General features: G+C 37.5%; 1 protein-coding gene across 5 annotated transcripts in view; it reads right to left on the bottom strand.

Annotated features, from left to right (window-relative positions):
* Positions 1-21,878, bottom strand: part of Dnah12 (dynein axonemal heavy chain 12) — a 168,579-nt gene that overhangs the window by 92,705 nt on the left and 53,996 nt on the right. For all 5 annotated transcript variants that reach the window (XR_013109428.1, XM_034498136.2, XM_076931288.1 and 2 more), the window contains exons 28-36: positions 21,478-21,717; positions 20,759-21,004; positions 20,266-20,385; positions 17,010-17,119; positions 14,387-14,570; positions 14,110-14,250; positions 10,008-10,091; positions 9,292-9,480; positions 3,460-3,579 (exon numbers count right to left, since the gene is read on the bottom strand). Coding sequence is in view for 4 of the 5 variants with exons in the window: in XM_034498136.2 (XP_034354027.1) it covers positions 3,460-3,579; positions 9,292-9,480; positions 10,008-10,091; positions 14,110-14,250; positions 14,387-14,570; positions 17,010-17,119; positions 20,266-20,385; positions 20,759-21,004; positions 21,478-21,717 (1,434 nt within the window). In the remaining variant the exon portion in view is untranslated. The remainder of the gene's footprint in view (positions 1-3,459; positions 3,580-9,291; positions 9,481-10,007; positions 10,092-14,109; positions 14,251-14,386; positions 14,571-17,009; positions 17,120-20,265; positions 20,386-20,758; positions 21,005-21,477; positions 21,718-21,878) is intronic.

The raw sequence follows: 21,878 nt of genomic DNA, 5'->3' as shown, positions 1-21,878 counted from the left end.
ATACATAAAATAAACAAATAAATCCTTTAAAAAAAGAATGATGTAACTATAATGCTGACATGGAAAAATCAAGATGGGCAGCAAGTGAGATGCAAATTAGTACATATAGTATATTGACACATAAAATATATACACAGGAAAGAATGTATATGTAAAATATCATTACAGGGCTATGTAAAGCACTAACTTGCCTTGAGGGTGGCTGGGAGACTGGTTTAAAGGGAAAATATCCCTTTTGTCTTTTGAATTGTATTCAATGCATATACCTTATCTGGCTAAAAAAAAAATTAATCCTCAAATTTTAGGAATCTATCTACGTAAGTCTTATGAAGTGATTCTAAACCATTTGATAAAGTTTGGAGTTCAGGTTTATCAAGAGAACAAACATTTTCTGGAGGTACAAAACTTTATATATACATGGACTATTCCAGGAATAATTATATAAAAGCAAATAATGATAATGTAGAAGAATATGAAAAGATAATCCTGAAAGGATGACTCCAAACCTAAGGAGAAAGTGGATAAACCAACTTGACATAACACATCTGTGAAGGGAGGAAGAAGAGAAGGCAGGCAGAAAACAGGAGGTTAGAGTAGTAGATATTTTTGGTAGCAACAAGGTGGAGGAAAACATGAGAAGGAAATGCTCCTGCCATAGACTGGAAGAGAAAAGGAGGTGCATGAAGAACAAGGTGGTAGATTGGAATGAGTCACAGACAGGAACAAAAAGTTTTAAACTTTTTCTTCTTTTGGAAAAAAAGAAAGCATCTTCAACAAATGGTGCTAGTCTAACTGGATGTCTGCATGTTGAAGAATTCAAATAGATCCATATTTATTATTCTGCACAAAACTCAAGACCAGGTGGATCAAGGACCTCAACATAAAACTGGGTACACTAAATTTTATAGAAGAGAAAGTGGGGAATACCCATGAACGCATTGATATAGCAGTCAACTTCCTGAACAGAACACCGATGGCTCAGGGTCTAAGATCAACAATTGATAAGTAGGACCTCATGAAACTTCAAAGCTTCTGTAAGGCAAAGAACAATGTCAATGGGACAAACTGGCAGCCTACAGATTGGGAAAGGGCCTTGACAAAAACCTACATCTAACAGAAGGCTAATATCCAAAGTATATAAAGAACTATAGAAATTAGAAATTAAAACATAACCCAATGGGGTTCAAGGCTAAACAGAATTCTCAACAGAGGAATCTTGAATGGCTGAGAAGCACTTAAAGAAATGTTCAATGTCCTTAGTCATCAGGGAAATGTAAATCCACCTCACACCAATCAAAATGACAAAGATAAAAAAACAAAAAACAAAACTCAAGCGACATCACATGCTGTTGAGGATGTGGAGAAAGGGAAACACTTCTCCATTGTTGGTGGAATTGCAAATTGGTACAACCACTCTGGAATCTGGCAGTTTCTCAGAAAATTGGAAATAGTTCTACCTGAAGATCGAGCTATAATGTTCCTGGGTATATACCCAAAAGATGCTCCACCATATCACAAGGACACATGCTCCACTCACTATGTTCATAGCAGTCTTACTCATAATAGCCAGAAACTGGAAACAACCCAGATATCTCTCAGCCAACAAATGGATACAGAAAATGTGGTTCATTTACACATGGAATACTATTCAGCTATTAAAAACAAGGACATCATAAATTTTGCAGGCAAATGGATAGAACTAGAAAATATTATCTTGAGTGAGGTAACCCAGACACAAAAGGTCATGGTATGCACTCACTGAAAATGGATATTAGCCATAAAGTACAGGATACCCTAGATACCCCCTACCCTCCCCCCCCCCCCCCCCCGCTACAGACCCAAAGTAGTTCAACAAGAAGGAAGACACAATTGAGGATGCTTGAATCACCCTTGCAGGGAGGGACAAAATAGTCATAGGAGGCAGAGGGAGGAAGGGAACTGGTTGGGAAGGGGAAGCAGAGAGGAGCAGGATCAGGTATTTGGAGGGGGGACAGAAGAGAAGGCCAGAAGGCCAGGAGAATGAATGGAAATCTGAAGTTGCCAGGGGTGAGAGGCATGGGGTGAATCTCTAGGAAATCTCAGAGACCTAGGATGGGAGAGACTCCCTAGAGTCAATGTGGGTGACCTTAGCCAAGGTATCTAACAGTGGGGACATGGTACCTGAAGAGGCCACCTCCTGTAGCCAGGCAGGACCCCCAGTGGAGGGAAGAGGACACACCAACCCTCCCACAAAACTTTCAACTCAAAATTTGTCCTGTCTAAAAGAAATGTAGGGACAAAAATGGAACAGAGACTGAGTCAACCAATAACTGTCCCAACTTGAAACCCATCCTATGATCAAGCACCAATCGCTGACACTATTAATGATACCCTATTATGCTTGTAGACAGGAGCCTAGCATAACTGTCCTCTGAGAGGCTCTACCCAGCAGCTAACTGAAACAGATTCAAATACCCATAGTCAAACACTGGATAGAGGGAGGGTACTCTTATGGAAGAATTGGGGGAAGGATTGAAAGCCTTGAAGGGGAAAGGAACCTCACAGGAGGATGAACAAACTCAACTAATCTGAACCCCTGGAAGCTGTCAGAGACTGAGCCATCAACCAAAGAACATACACAGGCTGGAATGAGGTCCCAGGTACATATGTAGCAGACATCCAGCTCAGTCTCCATGTGGGCCCCCCAACAACTGGAGTGGGGGTTCTCTCGAAAGCTGTAGCCCAACTGGTATCTGTTCCCCAGTAGGGGCCCTTGTCTAGCTTCAGTGGGAGATGATAAGCCTAATCTGGCAGAGACTGGATGTACCAGGGTTGGGGGGATACCCAGGGGCCTCTCAGAGAAGAAGGGGAGAGGGGATGGAGGGAGGGACTCTGTGAGGAGGGGATGGGGAAGGGGGACAGAGTTTGGGATGTAAATTAATTAATTTTTTAATATGTGGAATTAAACCAAAAAGAAATTTTTTTCTTTCTCTTTGGTAACTTCTGCACATTGTTGCCATTGTCTTTGGTCTTCTTTAAACTCCAGACGTTAACTAACAAAGACTACTACCACTGTGTCCTAAAGAATCCTTCACCTATCTGCTTGGATACCTTCTCCCAGTCTTTCATAGGTAATTTCTATGCTGCCTATACTCCTGATTAGCACTAAGACAAAAATCAATTGCCCTAAAGCAAGCGAGTTTAATACTGCACCACCTCATCAAGGGACTATCTCCATATGGCATTTCATAGAGAATAGCACAGTTTGAGTCCACTTTGACATAATTTATTTTCTTTTAAGTTGTTTTTAGTTGTTTTTAGAGTCAGAATACCAGATCGGGCCAACTTAGCGTCTTGGTTATTCTTTGGTGATCATTAGAACCTGCTCTGGATCTTATAAAGGTCTTTCTGACTATGAACATTATTTTCTATAACCATACTTTATTTTGTGTTTAAAACCACTTTAAATATAAAACCAACCATAGTCCAGACACGAATGTGTTTGCTACTGGGTTCATTTTCCACCACAGTACAGAGCAGTATTTCAATGAGGCGGGTGAGTGCCACAACTGCATTGATGTTACTTGTAGGAATCAGCTCCTGCAAAGGGAAAGTAATAAAATGTTTTTTAAAATTTTTCCATCTTACTTGGAGAAGAAATGGAAGTAAATATCTTATTTAATAAAAATGAATAAGAACATATACAGTATTGATATACTTTTTTTTTTTTTTTTTTGATTTTTCGAGACAGGGTTTCTCTGTGTAGCCCTCGCTGTCCTGGAACTCACTCTGTAGACCAGGCTGGCCTCAAACTCAGAAATCCACCTGCCTCTGCCTCCCAAGTGCTGGGATTAAAGGCGTACACCACTACCACCTGGCTGATATACTTTTAAATAACATTTAAACTTACAGAAAATAAACTGTAGGCACAATAAAAACATTTCTCAAAGATTTTGAGTGTGGTTTAGCATATAATAAAATTGTACGTGATGTATTCTTATCCTCAGTCCTCTGACAAGAGGTAAGATGGTATACAAGAGAATGATGTCCTAAGAGTAGCAGAAATGAAGCCTCTGACAGCCATTCATTCAGTTATTTATCCTATTCTGATGAAAGACAAATTATATATTCACATAGTCATAGAGCAAGATGGAAGAAGTAGAAATAAGAGACATGATTTCTGAAAAGGAGCAACTCTAAGACAAAACAGGAAAGCATAACATAGTGAGGTAATTATATAAAGGAGCCAGTCTCAGAAGAGAGATGTTGCTATAGCACTTGGGGTAGAAACAAGTCCAGAAATTAGTTCTAGAGAACCTGGGGAAAGATAAGTGACAAACAACCTTCCCAGAGAAGAAGAAGTTCAACTGAATTTTCAAGGAAAATAAAAATTAGGTGAACAGAAGTGAGGAGGATGTGTAAGGTAGGAGAGTTATAAAACAGATACAAGTAGATCTCTGCAGGATGAGATTCTGCAGGATGAAGAGGCAGGGTGACAACATAAGCTGCAATAAAGTTCATTACAGAAAGAAGCCTCCAAAGAAGGGTTTTGAAGTAGGGAATAAACAGGACGGGTGAGTGTTTACAATCTTCCCTCTAATTATAAGATGTAGACTGCACCAGAGCAGTGCCCCTGTGATGATTCAGGTGGAAAATAAGGTCAGAACTGAGGCCACTCTACAGGAAAGGCTAAGGTGAGGAGGTGGCTGGAGAAAGACAAATGGAAAGACAAATAAAAACATAGCCAGGGAGAAAATAAACCAACTGCACTTTAGAATTGACCACATATAGAAAACACGACAGCTGTGAAAAGAAAACCCATCACCTGTTACTTGGAAAGATGCAGCTTATTTTGTATTATTTAATTCTATAGTACTAGGGATTTAAAACTGATATACTAGTACGAACTTTTTATTTTCTCTATGAAGTCATCATAAATAATCTTTTTAATGTGAATTATCTAGTTTTGTAAATACCATAGCTATTCTCTTTCTAAAACCATATTTTAAGGTAGGAAGCTATTGAGTATCTTTCTGTATCCAATATATTTATTTAAATCTAGCTAAGTGTGTTCACTATTGCTGAATGGTGGTATTCCAAAAGACTCTTCTGTATTATAATACTAAGAATTTATGGTAAAAGATCTTTGAAGATGTAATTAATAATCTGGAGATGGGGACATTATGTACTATTCAACAGGTATGAAATCCAAGACCCCAAGTGCCACAGAGAAATGCCACAGAGAAATGCCACAGAGAGAAAGTCACAGAAAAGAAGCTGGAAGGAGGGATTGGAGTTATGCAGCCATGAGCCACAGAACTGGAGCCACCAGAATCTGGAAGATAAAGGAAGATTCTTTCTTAGTATTTCCAAGGAAGCACAGCTCTACCAACATCTTGATGTCAGTCTCTAATCTCCAGAACCATGAGAAAGTAGAGTTCTGTTATTTAAGACACCACATTTATAGTAATTTGCTATGAATGCCTTAATAAAAATAGCACAGCATAAAGAGAATTCATAAAATACTAAACATTCATGTATATTTATAAAGACATGTAATTAAGATACTTCAAAATCTATTTATATTAAAGTTTGTATGTGTGCATGTATCTGAGTGTAGGTGGGCATCAGAGCCCCTGGGGTTGGAGTTTTGTGAGCCACTCAATATGGCTGCTGGCTACTGGGAACTGAAACTGAATGTGGGTCCTCTACAAGAGCACTGTGTATTCTTGACCACTGAGCATCTCTCTAGCACCTAAAATTTTTATAAAATGTAGAAAGGATCATTCTTCCAGTCTACACTTCCAACTGAACCTTTGCCAGATCCACATGCTTCCCTCCCCGCCCCCCAACCCCACAGTCTACCAGTCTCTCAAGAGGTCTGCCATAGCCAGGAACACAAGTGAGACCCCTGCCCCAATACCACACCAGCTAGGACCCCACAGAGCCCAGCAGATGTGAGATCTATCCCTCTTTGCCTGAGCCCCATCATCCTTCTGGTCTGCACCTGTACCTGAACCTGTGGCAGATCAAAGTGCCTGCCCCTAGACCCCAAAGCCAGCCTGTCTCCCAGGAGGTCTGCCCTAACCAGGGACACAGGAGGCCTGCTCTAACCAGAGACAGCACTACCTGCTAGCACTCCCAGGAGGCCTGCTCTAACCAGGATCACATAGCTCTATCTGCCTCCAAGGAGGCCTGCTCCAGTCCAAGATACCCAGACACCAGAGATAACCAGATGGCAAAAGGCAAGCACAAGAACATAAGCAACAGAAGCCAATGTAATTTGGCACTATCAGAACCCAGTTCTCCTACCACAACAAGCCCTGGATACCCTAACACACTTGAAGAACAAGATTCTGACCTAAAATCCCATCTCATGGAGATGATAGAGGCCTTTAAGGAGGATATAAATAATTCCCTTACAGAAATACAGGAAAACACAAATAGGTAGAAGCCCTTAAAGAGAAAATAAATCTCTTAACAAAATAAAGGGAAATACAATCAGGTGAAGGAATTGAACAAGACAGTCCAAGATCTAAAAATGGAAATAGAAACAATAAAGAAATCACAAATGAAGGCAACCTGGAGATGGAAAACCTAGGAAAGAGATTAAAAGCTACAGATTCAAACATCACCAAGAGAATGCAAGAGATAGAAGAGAGAATCTCAGGCATAGAAGATACCATAGAAGATATTGACATGTTAGTCAAAGAAAATACAAAGTGTAAAAATTTCCTAGCTGAAAACATCCAGGAAACTTGGGTCATAATGAGAAGACCAAACCTAAGAATAATAGGAATAGAAGAGGGGCAGAAAACATCTTCAGCAAAATCATAGAAGACTTCCCTATCCTAAGAAAGAGATACCCATAAACATACAAGAAACTTACAGAACACCAAATAGATTGGGCCAGAAAAAAATTCTACTGCCATATAATAATCAAAACACCAAATTTACAGAACAAAAAAAGAATATTAAAAGCTGTAAGGGGAAAAGGCCAAGTAACATATAAAGGCAGACCTATCAGAATTACACAGACACCTCAACAGAGATGCTAAAAGCCAGAAGATCTTGACTGATAGATGTTATACAGACTCTAAGAGAACACAGATACTAGCCCAGGCTACTATACCCAGCAAAACTCTCAATCACCATAGATGAAGAAACTAAAATATTCTATGACAAAATCAAATTTAAACAATATCTTTCTACTAATCCAGCTCTACAGAGGACACTAAAAGGAAAAATCCAACACAAAGAGGGAAACTATACCCAAGAAAACACAAGAAATTAATCATCTCATAACAAACCCAAAAGAAACACACACACACACACACACACACACACACACTATCACCTCCAACAACAAAAATAACAATTATTGGTTTTTAATATCTCTCAACATTGACAGACTCAATTCTCCAATAAAAAGAAACAAGCTAACAGACTTTATACATAAACAGGATCTATCATTTTGATGCATACAAGAAACACACCTCAACTACAAAGGTAGACACTACCTCAGACTAAAGCACTGGAAAAAGGTTTTCTAAGCAAACTGTCCCAAGGAACAAGCTGAAGTAGCCATATTCTAATATCAAATGAAAAAAGACTTTCAAGCAAAAGTCCTCTAAGAAGATCTCTCAATTCTGAACATCTACACCCAAATGCAAGGGCACCCACATTCATAAAAGAAACGTTACTAAAGCTCATCACACAAGAATAGTGGGAAACTTCAACATCCCACTCTCACCAATGGACAGGTCATGGAAAACAAAACTAAACAGAGACACAGAAGATGTGAACCAAATGGATTTAACAGATATCTACAGAACATTTTACCCTAAAACAAAAGAATATTCCTTCTTCTCAGCACCTCATAGTACCTTCTCCAAAATCAACCCTATATTCAGACATAAAAGAAACCTCAACAGATACAAGAAGATTGAAATAATCCCATGCATTCTATGAGACTTAAGTCTTGTCTTCAATAAAAACAAAAACAATATAAAGCCTACATACTCATGGAAATTGAACAACTCTCTACTCAATGATAACTTGGTCAGGCAAGAAATAAAGAAATTAAAGATTTTCTAGAATTTAACCAAAATGAAGGCACAGCATACTCAAACTTATAGGACACAATGAAAGTAGTGCTAAGAAGAAAATTCATAGCACCAAGTACCTTCATAAAGAAATTGGAGAGATTAGATCAGCCTAACAGCTCACCTGAAAGCTCTAGAACAAAAAGAAGCAAACGCACCCAAGAGGAGTAGAAGGCAGGAAATAACCAAACTCAGGGATGAAATCAACCAATTAGAAACAAAGAGAACAATACAAAGATTCAACAAAACCAAGAGCTGGTTCTTTGAGAAAATCAACAAGATAGATAAACCCTTAGCAAACTAACTAAAGAGCACAGAGACTGAATCCAGATTAACAAAATAAGAAACAAAAAGGGAGACATAACAACAGAAACTGAGGAAATTCAGAAAGCAATCAGATCTTACTACAAAAGCCAACCATTGGACTGAGGTCAGGAACCCCTATAGAAGAGTTAGGGGAAGGATTTGAGGAGCCGAAGGAGATGGCAACCCCACAGGAAAGCTAACAGTGCTAACTAACCTGGACCCTTGGGAGCTCCCCGAGACTAAGCCACCAACCAAAGAGCATTTATGGACTGGTCTATGGCCCTGGCACATAAGTAGCAGAGGACTGCCTTGTCTGGCCTCAGTGGGAGAGGATGCACCTAATCCTGTAGAGACTTGATGGCCCAGGGAAGGGGGATGTTAGGGGGGTAAACTGTAAAGGGTGTGGGAGGGTAGCACCCTTTCAGAGGCAAAGGGGAGGTGAGATAAGGAGAAAACTCTGGGATGGGGGACAATATTCGGAATATAAATAAAATAATTAAAAGTATATAGAAAGTAATTGGGATTTTTAAAGGTCTAGAAACTATGGTTTAATACAAATATTCTAGGTAAATTTAAGCTTTTAAGTTAATTGTAATTTAAGCAATATAAAAGCAAAGAAAGCTGGGTATGTAAGGAAGATGCTTGTGATCCAGAATTTGGGAGGTAGAGGCAGAAGGATCAGAAGTTTAAGATCCTCTTCAGTTACATAGTGAGTTTGAGGTCAAAACAAATGACCAAATAAATAGTACATAAATAAATAAATAAATAAATAAATAAATAAATAAATAAAAGATAAAGAAAAAAATGACTTTATTCATTCCAGTACTGTGACTGTAAATTTAATTGAGTTGTATGGAATCTTCAGAAACTGGAGTCAGTCATAGAATTACTGTGCTGTTACCTTGCATTTCTTCCTCCGAAATTCTAAAGAAGGTGGTACTAGCCAGTTGAAAAGTTCTTTCAGCAGATGTTGATGTTCTAGTTCATTTAGAGGCTCTTTCAGTGAATTCAACCACGAAGCCACAAGTGGCTCCCATCCTAACTGTGAAGGTTCCAAATAAATCATGCCGCAGCGACTCACAGTGGCTGGCTGGAGAAAAAGCACAGACTTCCTTTTTCCATTCCAAAACAGACTGCTTTTCCATGAGTGGTCCCTGGCCCTTACAGCTAGTACTTGTAAGTCCTTTCAGGATGTAGGTCCCTCCCATTTTTATACTCTAAAAGAACGCTACGTGTTCCCAATACAGAAAACTATTTTCAGTCAGGTCCTTAGCCATCTTATACCTATTCATGTTTAGACATCTTCCAATCATGATTTGAAATGCTCAAATCTAATTAATCTCCTTGAAGAAGTCTTGAATCTTCTGCAAAACTAGGTCAAACACAAACATCTAAGGTCTTCCTCCTCCCATTGCCCCCAAGGATGCTCAGTTTCCTCCATGCTCTCGGGGCACTTACACATAATGTGTATTAGCATCTTCTCACCCTTTTAAACATACACTGAGTCTTAGTCATTTGTCTATCCCCAGTGTTAAGCCCATTTAGGACACAAAATATTTTGATTCAATAAATGAATAAGCAAACTATAAACTAAATATTGATATGTTAAGAACTTACCGAAGCCTGTGAAAGGTCCATTGTTTCAAAGATGAGGCTCATTTGAGGGGACATTTGAATGATTTCTCCACTCATAAGGCAAAGCTAAAGGCAAATATTTTTCAAATATTTTAAAATTTAGGTAGAATTGTTCTATTTATAGATAAAAGATGTGCTGGGATATAAAAGCATGAATATGGATGGAAGCCAGAAAAAAATTCCTAGTCTAGCCCTGTGTTTCTGATGCCTCCTTAGCCCCGTGTTTCTGATGCCTCCTTAGCCCCGTGTTTCTGATGCCTCCTTAGCCCCGTGTTTCTGATGCCTCCTTAGCCCCGTGTTTCTGATGCCTCCTTAGCCCCGTGTTTCTGATGCCTCCTTAGCTAGCTTCTTTAATCTAAAACATTTCCTCTTCTATCAAATATGTTCAAAACTTGAATTTATCAATTACACCCCTTCTCTCAAATTCTCACCTTTTCCATTATTATTAAAACTACCTGTCGGGCAGTGGTGGTGCATGCTTTTAATCCTAGCACTTGAAAGGCAGAGGCAGGTGGATTTCTGAGTTCGAGGCCAGCCTGGTCTACAGAATGAGTTCCAGGACAGCCAGGGCTACACAGAGAACCGCTGTCTCAAAAAACCAAAAAAACAAAACAAAACAAAACAAAACAAAACAACAAAACAAAAAAACCAACCAACCAACCAACCAAACAAACAAAAAAACAAAAAAAAAAACCCAAACAAACTACCTTATCTCAAGCTCCTTAGCTTAAAAATCATTTTAATAATATTAATGACTATTATTATCAACTATTCATATATCAAATTAATTTCACTTCAAAGTCTCAACTGCCTCCACGTTTCTCTCTTGCTTCCTCTCTGCTCTTACAATCTTCATCCTAGACACAGGTTTACTCTGTCTAGTAATATGCCAACAATGAAGCATCTAACATTTCTGGATTCAGCTTGTTAGGTATAAAATAGAGTGGCAAAGAGTTGTACCATACACTACGCTAGCCGCTAGCCATGTAGGGCTATTTGTATTTAACTTACCAATGTAAAATTAAATATAGTTCAGTTCTTTGACACCTTCGTTGTCTTGCTGCACAAGATGAAGTGAGGGCCTCATGCATGCCGGCAAGCACTCTATTTCTAAGCTATCTCCCTACCCCAAGTTCAGTTCTTCAACTACACTAAGCAAATCTGCAAATGAAGTGTTGACAAGCTACATGTGACTGGCGTCTACCTTAACAGTGCAGACATTTCCAGAATTGTAGGAAGCTCTACTTGAGAGAAGTAATCTAGAATATGTTTAAATGTGTATCAGATGACACCAGTGAACACTGTTCTGCTTGCTATCAAGTTAGGACCCGATACCAGCTTCACCCTCACTCTACTGTGCTGCCACCATCAGACACAAGTCAGCTATGTGTAAATCCTTAATTTGCTGTCACCTGCTAGGCCCAGAGGATCTTCTTCTCACCAAAGCACTCCATTCCTGGCCCAATCTTGTTCTAATTCCAGACTGGGTCAGTGTTCATGAGGGTAAGCATTTCAGAGCAATAGAATCTTATGTTCCTGACTAACCTGTCTTCACTTACTTTTGACTTATTTCGTTCCAGACATTCATTCCATATATCTGGAAATTTATCTCTTGAAAAACAAAATATTATGTAATTCTGAATGATTCAATTCAAGCATCTTAGCTCTGCCCATAGCTCCATCCAGTTTTCCTGCCCATTAACACTGAATACACCTTTTTCCTTTACTGGAGAACAGAGTTTTTCCTCTAATGTATCCTGATTATGGTTCCCTCTATGCAGACCAACTTCCCCCTATTGTGCTCTCTCCTCATCTTGGTAAGGAGTGTCCTATCACAGCTGGTTTTGCTTTTTTTCTTGGGTAAGTTCTGCTTTGTATACAGTGCTTTTACTATTCACATGCCATTATCTTTAGAGTCTGGGTGTATTTTCAGGATTGAAACTTTACCTCTACCTATGCCCAGGCTGCTTGTTTGTAGAAAATATTTCACAAAGGCATCCTTTGGTAGAATGGTGGTTCTAGCCTTTTAAATTAACCCAGTCCTCAGTACAACCAACATGTACTTCTGTGTTTCTGTGGCCAGTGGCTCTCAGCCTTCCTAATGCTGCGGTCCATGAGACTAACAGTTCCTCATGTTGTGGTGACCCCCAACTGTAAAATTTATTTTGTTGCTACTTCTTGACTGTAATTTTACTAGTTATGAATCATAATGTATGATACGTTTCTGATATGCAGGATCTTTGATAAGTGACCCCAAAGGTCACAGCTTGAGCCCATGGGTTGAGAAACACTGCTAGGCAGTTCTGCTTCCCAGCTTAAAACAGCTTCATTTCTTCTGAAAAGAACTGAGGCTCACCACTTCATGAACACAAGTCAGCAGAAGGACTGTATTTTATTTGTCACCACCAACTCTGTGTATCAGATGATACTCCCTGTCATGTGATGTGAGAGCAGTGTTCTGTGTGAGTTTAAATTCCTGCATTTCATTCTTCTGATTAACCCCTCCTTTCTGAATCAACACCTGTCTGTTTACTTTTCTCTCTCAGCACGATCAAAACTACTGAGTGAAAAATATGACTGACAATGATGAGGTTCTTAAACATACATTTGAGTACTAATTAAGTGAATTCACTATTTAATAGGATAGTCATTTCATATATTTATTAAAAAAAAACTTGGGTGGGGGAAATGGCCCAATAGTAGAGTTCTTGCTTAATATCTGCCCAAGGATTCAGTCCCTAACACTACAAAACAAGTATGGAAATAAGCTGAGACATATTCACACAGTAGAATACTAATACATACATAAAAGAGAATAAGGAATAAAATAGAAAACAACACCACAAATATCTTATGTACATAGACTAACATGAAGTTCAAAATGCGCTAAAACCAGTTATTACTTATTAAGTGATGACCTCTAGAACATATACTGACTTGGAAGGTGCCTGAATTCTCTGGGTGCAGAGAATTTGATGCATCTTTTTTTCATAACATCTATGAAAGTGTTCAAATACACTAAAATCACAGCATCCACCTTTAGAATTTTATGTCCATTTACTCTCAATTAAAAGAAGTATTATAAGATTTCCATTGTCTAGTTTCTTCGTATATCTCTCATGTCCCAGGGTAACATTTTACAGATAAACATTAAAGTATTTAACTTTTTAAAAAAATGAATGAGACTTTTATTTGATTCTAACTTCTATAAACTTCTATATGAAATTTATAAGACTGAAGTAACTTACTCTTTTTTATGTGTACGAGTTTTTTGCCCACATGCACATCTGTCCACCACATGCACACAGTGACAAGCAACGAGTTACAGAAGACTGTTAGGCACTGGTGGGTGCTGGGAATTGAACATTGATCTTGGGTCCTCAGTCTTCTGAAGAGTAGCCAGTGTTCTTAACAACTAAGCAACCTCCCCAGCCCAATTTAATATTTTTGTAGATTACTGTGATGGTTTAATAAGAATGGCTCCAATAGGCTCATATATTTCTATGTTTACTTATATATATTTGAATGACTTTGTTACCAGGCAATATTTGAAAAGATTAAAAGGGGTTAAATGTGGCCTTGTTGGAAGAAGTGTGTCACTGGATGTGGGCTTTGAGGTTTCAATATCCCATGTCAAGGCCAGAGTCTGTCTCTCTCTCTCTCTCTCTCTCTCTCTCTCTCTCTCTCTCTCTCTCTCTCTCTCTACCTACCTATAGCTTATGATGCAGCTCTCAGCTACTGCTCCAGTGCCTGCCTACCTTCATTCTCTCTGTCCCAATGATAATGGTCTAGCCCTTTGAAACTGTAAAGAAGCCTCAATTAAATGTGTTCTTTTATAAGATCTGCCTTGGTCATGTTGTCTCTTCCCAGCAATAGAGCAGTGACTAGCACAATTACTATATTAACACAGTAGCTTGAACATAGCACACTTGCATTCTATTAAAAACAAAAGACTATAGCATAGTCTTTACTGAAAAGATGGTTTATAAAATGTATTCAATTTTTACACACTTTAGTTTAAATATAATCCTAGAATTGATCAATTATATCTGAGTAAGTTCTGGTTTAAATAATAGTGATTTACCTTTTTATTATCATCCAATACTGTATTCATACTCTCTATCCACAAAGTATCAATAGGACCATCAAATACAACCCATTTCCGGTCAGGTGATTCTGCTAAGGCAAATTCTCTAAATGTGTTTGCCACAATGCCATCAGTCCACTGAGGAAAAAAAGGAAAAGCTGAAAAGCTTCCTTCATAAAATAAATTGGATTTCTCTTTTAAAACATAGAAATACTTCTAATTTCTTGCTTTAATATGCTTTGTCTATAGGAAAGAATGTTATCTTGTAGATTACCTCATGAGACACTGGATCAAACTGCCCAAAGAGTTGGCCCATAGTAATTGATTTGGGGTTTACAGTCCTATATATGACCTTTTCTTCATCTCCATAGTTGCGTTCATTCATAAGAGTTAAAGTGTCTGCCAGCACGTGCAGCACTTCTGTCTTGGCAGCAAAAGGCTCTCCTACCAACATGAAACTATGAGAGACAGAATTATACAGGAAGATGGTAAAAATATGACCAATCAAATCATTTGTACCAGTATAGAAGACATCACTCTGAGGTAATCACCATAAATAATTTTTTAATTTCTAAAATGTTTCCTCAGATAAGATGAAAATACACTTAACTTCTAAACTGATCAAATCTACACTGACTTTTCCACATTTGTAACACTCTCAAAGATAATAATATGTATCTAAATGACAGTAAAATTTTATTATCTCTATATTCTTAAAATAAAAACCAAGACATGAGAACTATGTCTAAAGCTTCCAAGAGCTATGTGATTACAAGGACTCTTTGCCATACATTTCCAGACCTCCTCCTGGCATACTGGCCTCTTTGCCACTCTTATATAAACATCGAGTATCTAATTCCAACCAGTGAGTCATTCAAGATAGATAATTGCCAGAAAGGGAACTGACAGAGCTGTCTACTCCCCTGGCAAGAATGTGAACCACAGTGTTGAGATATGGCTACTCTTTGTGACTAGAATAAACAGTTCTCCCTGCTAACCTCTAAATGGACATGCAGAATGGATGAAAAATTAGCCTTTGCATTGTAAATGACAGTGTAGCTTAGCCCATCCCAGGGAAGAAAACCGAAACATAATGCACTGGCTTAGAAGCCAGGGGAAATTAACAGTTTCCAGAGGACAAATGATTGACCATTGTTATACAATGATAGAATATTTGATGAATTTAATCATTCAGATAAATTGGAAGACAGACAATCTATCTAATGAAGAAAGAAAGGGTAGTAAATACATCACTGTTAGGCACAATGGGAGAGCTATCTCTGCATTTAACAAGAAAGATAGAGCCCAGAGAATGACCAGCCAGACCTGAGGGACAGGTCTGTCTGTAAGTGGGTGTGACGGAGAAAGGAGGGAGCTGAGAAGTTCAGGAACCTGTAGGATTCTCATGCACACTGGCCAAAAGTTAAAAAAGCTTCCAACACTGAAAACTTAGAATGGTATAAAGGATCAAATCAAGGACCCGGCTATTTTTATTACAGTATTAAAATCTATGAAGGATTAATATGGTTCTCAGTATCAAAGTCCCCCATCCTTCAGTAGATACCCAAAACCATGAGCACTATAGAAGTGTATGTAATACCATGTTTTTTCTTGCACATTCAAAACTATGATAAAGGCTAATTTATAAATTGTACATAGTAAGAGACTAACCATAGTAGAATAATTATAATAATATACTTTGAGAAGATTATATGACAGTGCTCTCTCACAAAATAGGAATTTTTCCCTTTATATTTTCAGGCTGAAGTTGATTGACTGTGGGTAACTAAAGCATAGAAATGGAAACCGCAGGTAAGGGGGGCTACCATGGCTATTTTGGGAGGAAACAAGACTGATGAAAACAGGCTGGAGGTGTAGAATCTACTAAACCTGGCAGAGTTAAGGTTACCACAGGGATTTAAAGAAATAAAAGTGTACTTAGGGCAGATGGAGGGCGAAACATATAAAAGATGATTATAATTTCCAGAAGATGTTTGCTGATTTCTACCTCCTGAGTCTGGTCTAACAACATAAACAACATATACATGTGCTCAACCCTGGATGCATGAGGATTAGTTTACTAGTCCTTCGTTTAGTATATATTTGAAATTTTGCATAATACAAATGTTTTTATTTTAACTTTTCAAAAATCATGATTAGACCCTAACTGTCAATAAACAGCAAATGGCTGAAATCATTCTTTAGTTACTAAAAATAACATTTTTCTTTCTTGTTACTACATGCGTGTTGAGAAAAAAAAGACAAAAATAGGAAGATCTTTCAAACGTTAAGTCGAGTCCTGTGGAAAACAGCTGATTAGAAAGACCCTCCCAGGAAACAAAAATCAAGCAGAGTTATGGTCAAGATATTATAAAGAGCATTAAGTTTACACATTTTAAGAGTTCTTTTAAGAAAAAATACATATGATAAATTACATATCCACCTTATAAAGTAAGTTATATACACAAAATGTTTATAGCTGCTTGGATGAGTCCCCATAAAGATGAGCTCCTAAAGTTTATATTCCATTAGTTTCACAGTAAAACCATCTCTGAAAATGGGACCATTAGGTGCCCAGGTGGATTTCAGAATTGTTACCTAACAATATAAGCTGTGTTTACTTCATTTCTGAGACAGGATCTTCAAATATAGGCCAACCTGGCCTGGAATTCAGGACTCTCCTACCCTGATGCTCACAAGCAGGATTAGAGGTGTGCATGCCTCTCCTTCTTTGTTTTGGTTTTTGGTTTTTTGGGTTTTTTTTTTTCTGTAAGCTACTGAGAAGAGAGGAGTTATTTGCTCCCTAGCCTTCCTATATAAAAAGTTTGTTGCTTCTTTTCATTCTTTAGTTTAATTTAAAATAACATTAAACTATGGCAGATAATCAATATTCTTACCCATGTCGAACAATCATCATTTCATATGTCTGAATAATTTTTTCAAGAAAAAATTTAACAGGCTGAAGATTATGTGTTTGGCAGGTTTCATGTGCACATTCCAAAAATTCCTGAAATAAAATAAAAATGAAATGTGTTATTATAAAGTGTTATTATAAATCATGTCATACAGAATTTTTCAAATTAAAAAGAATAAATAGAACTAAAATGCTTTTAATATAACACTGTAAGTTATTAATGACCATAGCATTGGATGGGTATATGTTTAAATAAAAACAATTCTTTTTTTATAGTGTTTGCCAAAATTCTATTTTTGGCTAAGAAACAAAAAAATATGCTTGATGACCTTTCATACCATGGCAACTAGGAATAAGCAGAGATGCTAAGATATCAATAAAAGTTTAAGAGACATAAGGCACTGTAGATGCAAATCATTCTGATGGAACTTAAGTTCAGAAATGAATTATTCTTTCCTGAGTGTCTTGGCTAGTTTTATGTCACCTCAACTTGACCCAAGCTACAGTCATCTGAGAAGAGGAACCCTCAATTGAGAAAATGCCTCTATACGATCAGACTGCAGGCAAGCCTGAAGGGAATTTTCTTAATTAGTGATTGATGTGAGAGGTCCCAGCCCATTCTGTATGGTGTCACCCTTGGGCTGGGGGTCCTGGGTTCTATAAGAAAGCAGGCTGAACACGCCATAGGGAGCAAGTCAGTAAGCAACATCGATGGCTTCTATATCAGCTCCTGCCTTCAGGTTCCTGTTCTGTTTGAGTTTCTGTCCTGACTTCCTTTGATGATTAAGTCTGATGTTAAAGTTAAAGAAATCCTTTCCAGCTAGGCATGGTGGTGCACACTTTTAATCCCAGCACTCAGAAAACAGGCAGGTAGATCTGAGTTTGGAGCCAGTCTGGCCTACAGAGTGAGTTCCAGGACAGCCAGGGCTACACAGAGAAACCCTGTCTGAAACAAACAAACTAACTAACTAACTAACTAACTAACTAACTAACTAACAAATCCTTTCCTCCCTAAGTTTATTTTGGTCATGGTGTTTCATCACATCAATAGAAACCTTCACAGAATACTGGGTAAACAAGACTATATCTATGTTATGTAATGTTATGCGATGTTATGTGATGTTATGTAATGTCATGTTACTATGGCCCCTTTAATGGTCATACTTTTAATCCCAGTACTTATGAGCAAAAGCAGATAGATATCTATGAGTTTTAGGCCAGTCACATAGTGACTCCATGTGAGATCTCACATGGTGAGATCCAAACCAGCCAGGGATACATTGTGAGATTCTGTCTCAACCTGCCTCTCCTCCCCCAAAACTTAAACTTCTGCTGAAGGAAAGGACCTATAGTATAGCTGGATAGCACACAAAACAAGGAAAAAGAAACCAATACCCCAAGATCAAGCTATACCCATCTTGGGCATATACCCAAAGATACTTTATTCTACCACAGAGACATTTGCTCAACTCTGTTTATTGCTGCTCTGTTTATAATGGCTAGAAATGGGAAACTACTAGATGTCCCTCAACAGAAGAATGGATAAAGAAAATGGAGTACATTTACACAACAGAGGATTAATCAGACTTTTTTTTAAAAAAATGAAATCATGAAATTCACAGGTAAATAGAACTAGAAAAAAAAAATCATCTTGAGTGAGGTATCCCAGACACAGAAAGACAACTATGCATTTGCTTATGTGTGGATGCTAGCTGTTAAGTCAATGTTAAGGTTGCTATCAATTTTAAAAAGCAAGCTATAAACATGTTTTATGCAACCCTCAGGAAAACATATTGCCTTCAAACAACAAAAGAAACAAGGGAAACAAATGTGTAAAGAAAACAATTAAAATAACATGAGTTACACCTTACATATCAATAATTACTTAAAATAATGTGAGTTATACCTTACATATCAATAATTAATTAAAATAATGTGAGCCACTCCTCATATCAATAATTGATTTGGGTCTGATTCAGCAGATAGGCACCTGACACCCACCAAGCCTAACAACTTGAGTTCAGTCCCTGAGAACCACATGCTGGAAGGAGAGAACTGACTCCTGCAAGCTGTTCTCCGACCTCTACATAAGAGCTGCGGCATGCATGTGTGCATGTACACACATGTACACACACACACAAAAGTAAATTAATTATTTTGAATGCAAATAGATTACACAATCCAATAAAAATGCATTAAAGGACTGAACTGATTAAACAAACACAAGACCAAAATATTTGCTGTCTGTTTCATCTCATAGAACACTCACAGAGAAAAATCAAACAGATGAGAAAGATATGCTGTGAAAATAAAAACAAAAGAGAGCAGTGGTAGATATACTTATAAATAGTAAATAAATATAATTATAAATAGTAAATAAATATTTACAAATGGTAGAAGGCTAAAAAGACAAAATAAGCTTTAATCTGGAAATTATAAAAATATAAAAAAATAATAAAAAACACAGAAAGTCTTCAACAATATCAAAGAGGACAGATTTTCAAAAACAAAACAAAACACCAAGGCAGCTGTAAAAGTACACCCAATGCTGGGCACGTAATGATACACAGCAAATACTCAGACTCTAAAGCAGGCATGGATAAATGGTGTTATCATTCTCCTCTCATTATTTACCGGACAATCCAAATATCAAATCGATTAAGAAACAAACTTGAATTACACTTCAATCCAAGTGAAGCTAATAGATCTAAACATTTTTCCCAAATAGCAATAGAAAACAGATTTTTAGGTATACATGAAAAATTTACAAAATGGACCACATAGCAAGCTACAAACTAAACCTTAACAAATCCAAAATAAAATTATACCAAGTATCTTTAAAATTTTTTTCCTATTTCAAATTTGATTTAAATTTTGTGTATTTTCATGTTCATAATAATCACAGGGGTTTTGCTAAATCTTAAAAAAAACAATGCTTCTCAAACTCTTCCAGTTTTTTTTTTTTTTTTTTTTTTTTTTTTTTTTTTTTTTTTTTGAAAAATGACTTCAATTTCTGAGTTCGAGGCCAGCCTGGTCTACAGAGTGAGTTCCAGGACAGCCAGGGCTATACAGAGAAACCCTGTCTTGAAAAACCAAAAAAAAAAAAAAGACTTCAAAGTCCCCTCTAAGACTATCCACACAGAATAAGGTCCCCAATTTAATAACAGTTTGCAAATAATTGAGCCATCAGTTGAATTTTTTTCTTGTACAGACTAAGTAATTCTCATCGGTTCACTTACTTTGTAGTCTGCTTCAGGAAGCTTAATACCAGGAAATAAGTCACTAGTTATTCCATTAAACAAGGGTATGTCATGTGATAGAAACTTTGGTTCATTTACATCTTTAATTGATCGAAGAAGCTAAAATCACAAAAGGATAAAGTAATTTAATTGCCTGCTGTTACATGTTTACTGCGTGTACACACACACACACACACACACACACACACACACACACACACACACACACACAAACTCTTAGCCAAAAGTCAGCTTATTTTGTATTGCTCCTAGAATTGCCCCACAATCAGAAACTAACACTATGCTTATCAAACCTAAAGGCCTTTATACATTGTACAAAGTACAATAAGCAACCTAAAATTACCATTTCAATCTCACCTGAAAGACTCGGAGCAACAACTCAGCTGCCTGTGTACAGTTCCTGGTTGATCTCACTAAAGAAGTTAGCTTTCCACTGAGGTTTTCACAATGCACACATGTAATTAATACTCACCAGTATGTCCTCATTTTCACTGGGGTATTTTAGTTTGAGATTCCCAGCTGCCACTAACACTGCTTTCACTGCTCGCATTCCGTAGTCATAATGAAACTGTGAGGATAGCTGCTCTGAGCACAGCCTGTAGGTCATCACTATCTTCACAGACAGAGGTTTTGCGTTCAGAAATCCATAGGAGTAGAGGGAGATTTCTGCGATGAGGGCATAGTTTGGAACCATCATAGCTACAGTTCTGAAAAGAACCTGAGGCATATAATAAATGAAATACATGACTTACAGAAAAGAAGCCATTTTTAAAGCTAAGCAGAAGCAGGATTCAAAGAGGTGGATAGTCAGGTTTATTCTCTAAATATAAACTTGTAAACTACTTTTTTCAGCAGTAGTTAAATGTTTGTATTACTTGATAGTTTGGGACTTCTAAAAACACTTTTGGAAGCTGGGCAGGGAAGCATAACTATGGAATACTAGACACTCAAGAAATTGAAACAGGAGAATTACAAGTTCAATGCCAGCCTTGGCAATTTAGTGAGATTATCTCGTTTGTTTAATAAACTCAGCCTTGGGCGGCAGTTCAGAGGTAGAAGGCTTGTTTAGTATTTGCAAGTCCAAGCCCCTGTATCACCAAACAAACAAGTGCTTGTAGCTTTAACTTATACAACATGGGAAAAGGAAAAAGGAAATGACGAACAAACAAACTTATACTCCCAAACAATCACCTTGAGGTTGTCTGGCAACTCAGAACGTCCTGCATAGCCAGGATTCATGGTAATAGCTACAAAACAGTTAGGATTGAGTTTAAGTTCTGTCCCTTCAAAAACAAACACTTCTAGTTTCTGCTGAATAGCTCTCTGAATGCAAAGAATCTGCTGCGCCACCACAGATAGCACTTCCAGTTCAATTCGATTAAATTCATCAAAGCAAGCCCAAGCGCCCGAAGAAGCCAGTCCTTTAAAAAACTGAGATGGGAAGCAAATGGTTAATTTTCTTGTTATAGTTTTTTTTTTTTTTTTAAAGACATTTGACCTTCTAACTCAAAATTAAAATTAAGCTTAAAAAGCTCCAAGGATATTACCTTTACCACTAAAATCAAAGCTCACGTAAACTACAGCTCAGGATT

This window comes from Arvicanthis niloticus, chromosome 3 (genome assembly GCF_011762505.2).
Source record: "Arvicanthis niloticus isolate mArvNil1 chromosome 3, mArvNil1.pat.X, whole genome shotgun sequence".
Lineage (NCBI taxonomy): Eukaryota > Metazoa > Chordata > Mammalia > Rodentia > Muridae > Arvicanthis > Arvicanthis niloticus.
Note: the sequence above shows the minus strand (reverse complement) of the source record. Positions and strands in the feature narration are given on the sequence as shown.